We start from the raw sequence: 11,123 nt of genomic DNA, 5'->3' as shown, positions 1-11,123 counted from the left end.
CCGATAATTCCAAAAGTTTTTTTTTCTCTCTCTGTTTATTTCCCCGTTTTCTTTCCTGTTGAAGAGCATAGGCTCGAAACGTATAAGACTTTCTCACCTGTCTTCATCTTTTGTTTTTCTGTAAATTTTAATTATATATATATATATATATATATATAAAGTCCCACCCATGCCAGTATGGAAAGCAGACATTAAATGATGAGGATATATATATCTGTATGTAGAAGATACATTTTATTTATGCATCGATATACTTGTAGGTAATATAGAGATATCTAAGGAAAAAGATGTATGAAATTAACCATTGATGGTTTTTTTATTTTATTTTCAGGCCTTATATGAAATTGTTTTAGGTGTGAAAATATCTGTTGCTGGATTCCCAGGAAAACGTGATGAGCAGTCTTTGATCGTTATGAATCACCGCACTCGGCTGGACTGGTTGTTTGCATATTCTTTTATGTTACGTTGTGGATCTCTTAGACATTTGAAAATAGTTTTAAAATCTGGCTTAAAAAAAATTCCTGGCGCCGGTAAGTACAGATGATTTGTGTATATTAGGAAATATGCATTAAGTAGAGGATTGTTTATAAGAGTAACAAAATGAGGTATATGTATAGATGAATCATTGTGTTGTTTGTATAACGTGGACCTTGTGATATAAAATATTGCAATTGAAAGGCTGCTTCATATGCAATGAAGAAGTTTGTAATAATTTGGACTCGATTTCATGCTTGAAGTATTTGCTAATGGATCAGTAGAAGTTGTAGAAATACAAAGTAAGAAAGAGGATAGCTTAAAATATAACAGTATTTACTTTGTGTTTACTTCGGCATATGTTAGCACTGATATAAAGTGATCATTGTGAAAAGATTATATATTCTGTTCTGTCAGATATAGTAAATGACAGTTTTTTCTTGAAGTCTGTTGAGAAATAACAGTATTGGTATTTTATCAGCAAGTTTATGTATTTTCATTTAATCATTTAAGAAAGTAATAATTATCTTCAAAAACTGGCAGGAATGGCAAAAACCTTATAATGCTGGACAGTATACAATACTGATCAGAATTATGAATACAAAGATGAAATTTAGCATTATTTTAAATATGTTTTGATATAAATTAAAAAGTAGATATTGAAAGTATGTATTTTGATATGTAAATGATGAAATATTTCTTAATTTCATCTCCTGTTTGACATTCCTGGGACCTCAATATTTTATAAATTTACGAAATTTCCATTTAAAAAAAGAACTCAAATTGTTTTCCATAGGAGAGGACTCAGGTTCAAGAAGGTACCAACATAGTTAAATATCTCTTGGTACTGTCCTGAAAGCTTCAGCTTATTTTCGTCAGACAAATGAACATAAACCATTTGGCATAGCAGGCAGACCTCATACCAGAAATCATCAAACTGATTGTATGATTCATCACTTATCTCCATTTACATCTAGCAATGTCATACAAGCACTGATACCTGCAACAGTAAAATGCAGCACTAACATGATAACAGGTCAGTTGCAGTTTCAAGGTACCCATGGAAAAACATTCAGGATCGTTTATAATTTTGTAGGGACCATAAAAATTGGACTATGTAGTATTGGTTTAAAGTCATGTTTAGTGCAAACTGTTAAACAGTCTGCATTTCCTATTCCTTTAATTTGTTGTCCAACAAACTCAAGCATAGTCTCATGTATACACTTACAAGAGTCAAGCATTATGAATCCATCATTATACAGGGACCATTTCAGCAAAGGGAAGAACTGGTATTTGAATAATACCTCAAAGTGCACTAAACTCTAAAACATACTGGTATATTCTGGAGACATTGTTATTCACATAACTAGCTATAATAACTACTGTATTCCAACAGGGGGTGCATCCTGCCATTCTACAAAATGCATAAAAGGTAGGTTTAGATCTCTTGATCTGAGCCCTATAGAAAAATGTCTGCAGATTGTGTGAAAAAGAAAATTGCAGATTTCAATGCTTCAGCAATTCTGGATTAAAAAGAGAAGACCAGTTTGAACACAGGAAATAATACTAAACTACTACAAAAAGCACATCTGACCACATTGCTGCACTGTTGGAGGCAAAGGAGGAGGTATTATTCCAACTGTAACATTTTGTAAACTGTTCTCAAGTTTTCTACTTATTTGATTAGAAAATACATTCCTTGCTTCCGTCTACATTATCATTTACAACATAAAACCATGTTTTTATCAGTGTATTCAGACTTTTGAACATGACTATATAAATGGGCCAAAGTTCAAAATCAATGTTTACTGCAAACAATATATTCTACTACTTACTCTATTGTATGATGTGAGAAGGATGGTGAAGTAGTCTTTTTTTTCTATTTTCTGCTCTCTGGCTGAACAGAAATTGATCTTATTGATTTATTTACTTAGTAAACCTGATGTGTGACATTGTAACTGATTTGAATGTTTTAACATTTGCAGTTCATCTGTCAAGCAGATTCTATGCTCATGTGCTCCTCACTTTAAATATTGTATTTAAATATTTATTATACATATATGCCTGTTTTTGCATTGATCAGAAGGAAAATCATTAAAAAGGCTTATGAAAACTTAGTGAAATCTAATCATTATTTTGGAAACATTACAAAATATGTTTTGTGTTTGTTTTAAACTAATCTTAATATCAAAATTAGGTCGTTTTTGTGTTTGTATTAAGCTAATCTTAATATTAAAATTAGCTACTTTATTAATTTTCTTTATCATTTAGGCTGGGCCATGCAATGTTTGGTGCTAATATTCCTGGATAGAAAATGGACCAGTGATGAAATCTTACTTGATAAATACCTTAATTATTTTAAGGTTTTAAACTACCCAACACAGGTAAGTTTCTTCACCAAAATGAAAATTGTTGTATCGAATTTGGTTTCATCATTGTTAATATACCTAGGGGACCATGTCTTGTACAGTTTATTTTAATACGGTTTCTACAGCTGATTTCCCTTCCTAACATCAACCACCTTAAGGTGTGTACTGGGTCTATTTTACCATGGCATGGACACTAGTTGTCATATCTTCAACAACACAAGACAAGAGAGTTCTTTTGACTTCATGGTGTCTCCATTTGTTAACCAACAATGTTACAGAGTGTACTGGATACAGTGTATTGTGACACCAATATGAGAGAGGTTACTTTGCATTCTACAAGACCAAGGCAGTATCCTCCTCATTGCTCTACAATTTCTCTGTTCGTTTAGGATGTGACCAATAGAATAGGTAGAAAGGAGGGCAATTGCTGATGAATAAAGGTGAGAAGGAGAAAGAAGAGAGTTGATGGAGGAAACAGAGGGGTGGAGAGAGGACTACTAATGTAGAAGAGGAGAAGGGTAATGAGAGTAAGAATGCCAGAGGCACAATGAAGAGTCATGGCAGGGTATAATGAGAATGGCAGTAATGATGTAGGGTAATGAGAGAGAAACACTGCTGGTAGCTACATGTTTAAAAGTGAGTGAATGATGGAAAGTTGTAGAAATGGTCAGTGTTGATAATGTGATGTTGTCACTCATTACAGTTCTTTGTCATTTCCTTCAGAAGATGCAACATCTTGAGATTTGTCTTCACCTCTTTACCTTAAATTTTCCTTGGTTCTCTTCCATAGGTTCCATTCACTTTGCATTTTTGGCATTTCCTTATACAGCTGTTTATCCTCCGTCTACATTACATACCTGTAGTAACACAGTCTTCTCTCTTACTTACTACCTCTCTTTCATTTAATATGAGTTTTTTTTTCTCTTTTCTCTGTGCTCAGTGCCAACATCTCACTTCCTTGCAGTGTTGCACTTCAAACACAAACATCATATAATCTGCCCTTTCATTGTAGTGGGGAGTCCTTTGTTGTGAGCAGAGATAAAATCTCTCTGACCTGTCTTTACTTCATTTTTGAGAACAGTCACATTTACTGCTAATTAGATTACATGGGTACTTTTAGTGCTACTTGACTTAGACGCCTGCTACCTGTTTGTAATCCTGAAACTCCTCCATGGCATCCACAGTACTCTGTATGAAATTCCTGCTTATATATATATATATATTATCCGGTTTCACCAGTCCTCAGTCAAATCGTCCAACCCATGCTAGCATGGAAAGCGGACGTTAAACGATGATGATGATGATGATGATATATATGTGTGTGTGTGTAAAAAGAGTTAGCAGTTATAATAGCCGACTAAGGGATAAAATATCTATATATACTATTGGTATCCGTTACCCGTATTATCCCCGGGCACTGGTGTGCAGGCACACCATGCACGTGGAGTGCAGGTAACAACGGGATAAACAAGAGTTTATCAGGAACCAATGCAAATAACCCTTTCTTTCAGTCTTTCTAGGCCAGCCGCTTAGCTTTTGAGGGCACCATCTACAATGTTATTGCAGTTATTCTTTTTATGTAATTTATTGATTTTTCAAATAAGTTTTTATGATATATTTATTTTCTGGAGGGCATGAATTACATTCTTCATTATTGAATTGTTTTATAGTGGTTTTTCTCTAAATTATATACATCATCAATGTCTGCTTTCCATGCTAGCATGGGTTGGACGATTTAACTGAAGACTGGCGAATCACATGGCTGCACCAGGCTCCAATCTGATCTGGCAGAGTTTCTACAGCTGGATGCCCTTCCTAACACCAACCACTCCGAGAGTGTAGTGGGTGCTTTGTATGTGCCACCGGCATGAGGGCCAGTCAGGCAGTACTGGCAACAGCCACGCTCAAATGGTATTTTTTACGTGCCACCTGCACAGGAGCCAGTCCAGCAGCACTGGCAGTGACCTCACTTGAATGTTTTTTCGCGTGCCAGTAAGGCGACGTTGGTAACGATCACACTCTAATTAGGAGGGTATACATGTATATATATGTATATATATATACATATATATACATGTATATATGCATGTATATATATATGTATATATACATGTCCAACCCATGCTAGCATGGAAAGCGGGCGTTAAACGATGATGATGATGATGATGACATGTATGTATATGTACTTGTGTTTGTCCTCACCTAACTTAGCAGTTCAGCAAAAGTGACTGATAGAATAAGTACTAGGCTTTAAAAATAAGTCCTGGGGCCAATTTGTTTGACTAAAAACCTTCAAGGCAGTGCTCCAGCATGACTGCAGTCAAATGACTGAAACAAGTGGTCATTATCGAAAGATTATATCTCATACTGCTATTAACTAAAATGAGAAAGACCTTTATATCTCATCTTTCAGTAGCAAATCACAATAATAACACTTCCATGTTTCTTTCCTCTCGGTGACAGTGTAAGGAAGTGTACCATTATTTCATACTTGCTTCTCCACAACATTTCAATATTTTATTAAACACTGCTTTGCAATCTGGAACATTTTATGCTTCTCATCCTTATGCCATAGAACATGTAAAATCTACTTTCTGCTTTTTACTTTCCTTCTCTGAATTACTTGATAAAGTTCTCCACTTATTCCTTTCTTTCGGTCTTTCTAGGTCACCCTCTTAAGTTTTGAGACACTATCTACAATGTTATTGCAGTTGGTCTAATTTTAAAATTTGATCCTGGTTTCCATGTTTTTATGAGATGAGAGACGGTAGCAAGTTTACTTTTTCTTGTGGTGAAGTTGCACTTAATCTTGTTTGAAAGTAAACTCTCTTCACAGATGTTAATCCAGCCAGTGTTTATGGTAGCCTTCGAGCTGGCTAGATGTGATGTTATTGACTTTTTCATGTAATGTAATGGTGTTAAGATGCTCAAATGCCAAGTTGTCATAGTTATTCTTATCTATTAAACAGAATTCTCTCCCTTGATGTGAAGATGGGCTTATAGGATTTTTTTTTTAAAAATTAAAATTTTTTCTTTTAACATAGTTTTATTGTTTTTAGAATGAGGAAACTGGACCTGAAGAAAGTAAAGGATGGAGTGGAATGTTTTTGTAAGGGGCTGAAATTTTTCCCAGTTGTATTCTTGTAGTGATATCTCATCTCTTCCAATTACACTTGAATGACATCACGCATATATATTTTATTCAATGCTATCTCATGTGATGTTAATTATTTGCACACGTTCATCTCAAAAGTAAATAGACTCCATCATTTTTGAAAAATTCATTTCTAGGAACAAGATAATGTCATTTGATGCATTTAAATATTTAAACTAGTGTTTAAAAGGCTTGCCTTGTGCACAATACATTAACAAGTTTGAAGCACCAGGCAGTGTTTGCACAGGTTAAGAAATAAAAATCTGCTTAATGGCCGCCTCAAGATCCCAGTTTCCACAAAAGCTGTTTACCTGAAATACTATTTTGCTGTTTATTTTCTCTGCAGGTTCTTTTATTTCCCGAAGGAACAGATTTGACAGAACAGACTGTGAAGAAGAGTAATGACTATGCTGAAAAACACCATTTAGAAAAATATCAATATGTTTTACATCCGAAAACCACTGGATTTGTCTATATTGCTGAACACCTCCGTAAGGGTATGTGTGTGTACATCATTTGAAACTTATATTTTTTATCTGGGAGGGTCGTTGGGGTAGTGTATTCAGACATCTCTTCCTTAGGGTCCTATCAGAAGTAAACATCATTAGATTTTCCAGCTGGATTTCCAAGCATGACCAACTGAAGATTATGGATATTATCCAACCATCTCATTCTTGGTCCAACCCTAGGTCTGCTATTGGTTTACTCTACTTGAAGATTCCACATTTCGATTCTTTCCCACCACATTCTAATTACATGTCCATGGTACTAGAGCTAATATGGAGAAGTAGCAGATCAATCTGAAGAAACTCTTCTGATCTTTGAGTTAAGCAACCTGTTAAGTAATATTACTCCAGAGACTCTTTGGTACCCCATTTTGGCCGTTATATGTGTGTGTGTGTGTGTAATTTTGAAATATCTATAAAACCGTCAAAAGCTGGTTTATTTTTATGTTTTTTGATTTATTATTAGTGTTGCTTAATATATTTTGCTAAAATTGCTGTTTCTTTTCAGATATCATCAGAAAATTGATTAAAATGACAGATCTATCGGACATTCAAAAGGGTCAAGTTGTTGGTGCTCGTATGGCAGGCGCTAGCATAACAAAAACAGCCGAAATATTTGGTGTATCAAGAAGTACTGTCTCGAAAGTAACAACACATCCTTTGAGAAAGAGGGAAAAACCTCCTCATCGAAACAAAGCTCCGAAAGAAAATCAAAGCTTTCAGATAGGGACTGTCGGACTATTATGCGAATTGTTAGAAAGGATCACAAAAGTACAGCTCCCAAAATTACTGCAGAGCTTAATGGCCGCCTCAAGATCCCAGTTTCCACAAAAGCTGTTTACCGGAAGCTGCACAAAGCTGGATTTCATGGGAGGGCTGCAATCAGAAAACCACTACTTTCAAAAACAAATGTTGCAAAGCATTTAGAGTAGAGTAAAAACTTACAGAATTGGTCTCTAGAGCAGTGGAAGAATGTTATTTTCTCGGACAAGTCATCCTTTATCTCATTTCCAACTACCGGCCAAGTATACGTGTGGAGACAGCCAAAAGAAGCATTTGTCCCAGACTGCCTTCTCCCAACTGTTAAACATGGAGGAGGATCTGTGATGATCTGGAGGGCTATATCTTGGAAATCTGCCAGCCCAAAGGTTTCCCTTCATGGCAGAATTAATAGTCAAGACTATTTAAGCATTTTATCTGATCAAATTTATCCTATGGTTGCAGAACTGTTTCTGGAGGGTAATGCAATCTTTCAGGATGATAATGCACCAATTCACACAGCTAAAATTGTTACTGAATGGCACAAGGAACATTCTAGTGAAGTTGAACATCTTATCTGGCCACCACAACCCCCAGATCTCATTATTACTGAACATTTATGGTGCATTTTTAGAAAAATAAGTAAGGAGTCAATATCCTCTACCGTCATCACTACAAGAACTGGAGATTATTTTAGCTGAAGAATGGACAAAAATTCCTTTGGAAACAATTCAAACTTTGTATGAGTCCATACCTTGTAGAATTCAAGCTGTAATTACTGCCAAAGGCAGTCCTACCCCATATTAAAATAGATTTGTTTGAAATTTTAAGGTGTTTCCATTATTTTGTCCAACCCCTATATATAGGTGCAGGTGTGGTTAAGAAGTTTGCTTCTCAATCAGATAGTCCCACTGTGCAGCGCCTTGGGATGGTATAACCCCAGGTTGACCAAAGTCTTGTCAGTGGATTTTTGTAGACAGAAACTGAAAGAGGTCCAGTGTATATGTGTGTGCATGTTTTTACCACTGTGCTAACATTCCTGTGATGATTGTAAACATGCTTCAACATCATACAAACAATGTTCATTTCCAGTCTTCTAGAGCAAAACATGCCTAACTATGAAGAAATATGAACTTGTTTGGAAATGGGTGAAGGTTAGCAACAGGAAGGGCATTCATCTGACCCATGCAAAAATGGAAAGGTGGACATTAAATGATGATAAATATTCACTACAGCCATACAGTTTATCTTTAATTATTAGTAGTATAGCATAGTCAAATAAGATAGGTATGACTGTAAATTAAGGAGAAATACCAAAGAACTGATACAAATTGAAGGTTGTATCTTATTGAGTTTACTAATCTGCCTGTTTTGAGTAAAAACACATCTAACAAAAGTTATTGTTTAAACCCAAGCCAGCTCTAATTGAGTCGGCCATTAATAAAAGATAGTCCACCTATGGCCATTCAATTTTTTAGTATATCTAAAACATGTCCTTTTTTTAAAGGTAACAGGATATGATGTGAGGGAGATTTTGTAGCTGTTTCTAGCATCATGAGCAGCAGCATAGAAGCTTCTTATTGGATTACTGTTGTTGCAGCTGTTTTATTTGTTTTACATTTCTTTCTCATTTTCACACAAGTGCAATTTCCTTCACTAGCAAAGAGATTAAAATATTTGTCTGCTTGAATAAAACAAGCATTGTATTTATAAACACTATCCTCTATGTACACTTAACAGATCATTCACCTCCTTTATTATTTTTTTTTTTCATTTACTCTTTCTAGATAATCAAATGGAAGCTATTTGGGACCTTTCAATTGCTTATCCTATTAATATTCCTCAAGATGAAATTGATATCGTCATGGGAAATTTTCCAAAAGAAGTTCACTTTTATGTCCGTACATTTCCAAATGAAAAACTTCCTCAAACACATGATGACCTCATACTCTGGTGTAAAGATGCGTGGAGCACAAAAGAAAATCTGCTGAAACAATTTTATACAGAGAAATTTTTCTCAGCAGAATTAAAATCAAATCCAAGAGGCCCATATCGAGCACGAAGTGAGTTTTTGGTTCGCTCTATTTTATATGTGTTTTTGATAGGTTGGAGTATTTTGTTAGTTTTTATGCTCTACTGTTTTTATTGTTCATCATTTGTTCGCTGGTACTGTCTGTTCATCAGTATCTTCTATACTGTGATAACTACATCATATTTTGGAGTGGACATTTTGCAAACAAAAATACTTGATTGGCACAAAGAAAAGAAATGCTAATTAGTTACACTGTCAATTTGATTAGATCAACACTGCTGCCTTTTTTTTTATCCTTGCATATTTTTCTTCATCTTTTTTTTTTGTAATAAATAGAAGATGAAGAAATATCATGCTTTCGTGACTGCTCTTATTTACCTTTGTATAAAATTTATCAATTCAAATGTTACAAAAGTTTACTTAGGAAGTATATTTATTCAAGAGACTTCATATTCTTTCCTTTGATCCAATAATATATACAATATGTTGTTTTATAGTAATAAAAAAATAAAGTCATTTATAAAATATAATTACTTAATTCATATTTGGATTTGTTCTGTTACTGATTCAAGTTTAAAATCTGTTTTCTTTTGCATTGTAAAACTCCTTAATTGTATTCCTTTTTGTTTTACTTTGTTTTGTTCCGAATGTTTATTGTTGTTGCTGAATTCTCCAATTTGTTGTTCTCCAACACCAATAACATAAAGATAAACTGTTGTTGTATGGAGAGCATTGCTTCCCAGAACTCATACTACAATATAATGTGTAGCCAACCTCCACTATCCCAACCAGCTTGCAACTTCAAAATACCACTTGGAGTATCATGTCTCTCTAAGGCAACGGTTTATAGAGCAAGCATAATATCTACAGATGATATCAAGAAGACTCATTGCAAACAACTTTAAGATCAGATTCAATCAACACATTCATTCATTCAGGTCAAGGGATTGAGAATTCTAACTTTTAATTGCAATACATCTAGAAATTAATGGATAGCAAAATTAAAAATGTTCCCTAAACCTGGAATAACAAAGATAGAGCAACTTCATACACCCACAATGCAAGAAGGTGTGACCTACATATAGTTAATAAATATCTATCTCATATAATAACTTAGACTCTTGAACAGAAGATACAAGATCTTACCTTTGTTCCAACTGGATTTCTTCATAATCTAGAGTAGTTCTCTTTGCCATAAATTATTTAACTGGTCTTTTACTAGGATTATGTATTTATTTTGAATACACTTGAACAGTTGCAAATGGCAAGAAACACTAAAGAATGACAATAAATCATTAACTGTAGATCAAAATGAATAAATTCTACTCCAATGTATTGAGAATCAATTCTCGCTTTTGTAAATCTAAACACACATGCATCATCATCATCATCATCATCCTCTTTTAATGTCCTCCTTCCGTTCTTGTATGGGTTGGAGTTTGACAGGATTCACCAGGCTGGAGAACTACATCAAGCACCACTGTTTAGTTTGGCATAATTTCTGTGGCTGAATGCCCTTTTTGATGCCAACTACATTTTTTACAGTGTACTGGGTACTTTTTAAGTGGCACCAGTATTAATGAGCTTGCCATGTAGCTTGCAAGACTAAGCTCTTCAACTGAGCAGAGAAAGAGAGAGAGAAAGAGAGCTTTATGCTAGGTGATAGAAGTTAAAGTATGAGAGAAGGGTCTGGGATAGGTTTCTTGCCATAGAAAAGACACATGGCTTCTATCATTATGTAAGGGTGAGTGGGGTGGCTGGGGTAGAGGGGAAAAGAGAAAGTCAGCCATCCTTACTAACTACAAAACTTTTAGCTAACAACAATTGCA

At 34.7% G+C, this 11,123-nt stretch overlaps 1 protein-coding gene across 1 annotated transcript in view; it reads left to right on the top strand.

The window, feature by feature from the left end:
* Positions 1–9,838, top strand: part of LOC106873231 (lysocardiolipin acyltransferase 1) — a 24,043-nt gene extending 14,205 nt beyond the window's left edge. Inside the window, exons 2-5 of the mRNA XM_014920506.2 lie at positions 332–530; positions 2,746–2,858; positions 6,344–6,494; positions 9,050–9,838. Of these exons, the coding sequence (XP_014775992.1) occupies positions 332–530; positions 2,746–2,858; positions 6,344–6,494; positions 9,050–9,537 (951 nt within the window). The 3' untranslated portion in view covers positions 9,538–9,838. The remainder of the gene's footprint in view (positions 1–331; positions 531–2,745; positions 2,859–6,343; positions 6,495–9,049) is intronic.
* The last annotated feature ends 1,285 nt before the right edge of the window (positions 9,839–11,123 follow it).

This window comes from Octopus bimaculoides, chromosome 11 (genome assembly GCF_001194135.2).
Source record: "Octopus bimaculoides isolate UCB-OBI-ISO-001 chromosome 11, ASM119413v2, whole genome shotgun sequence".
Lineage (NCBI taxonomy): Eukaryota > Metazoa > Mollusca > Cephalopoda > Octopoda > Octopodidae > Octopus > Octopus bimaculoides.
Note: the sequence above shows the minus strand (reverse complement) of the source record. Positions and strands in the feature narration are given on the sequence as shown.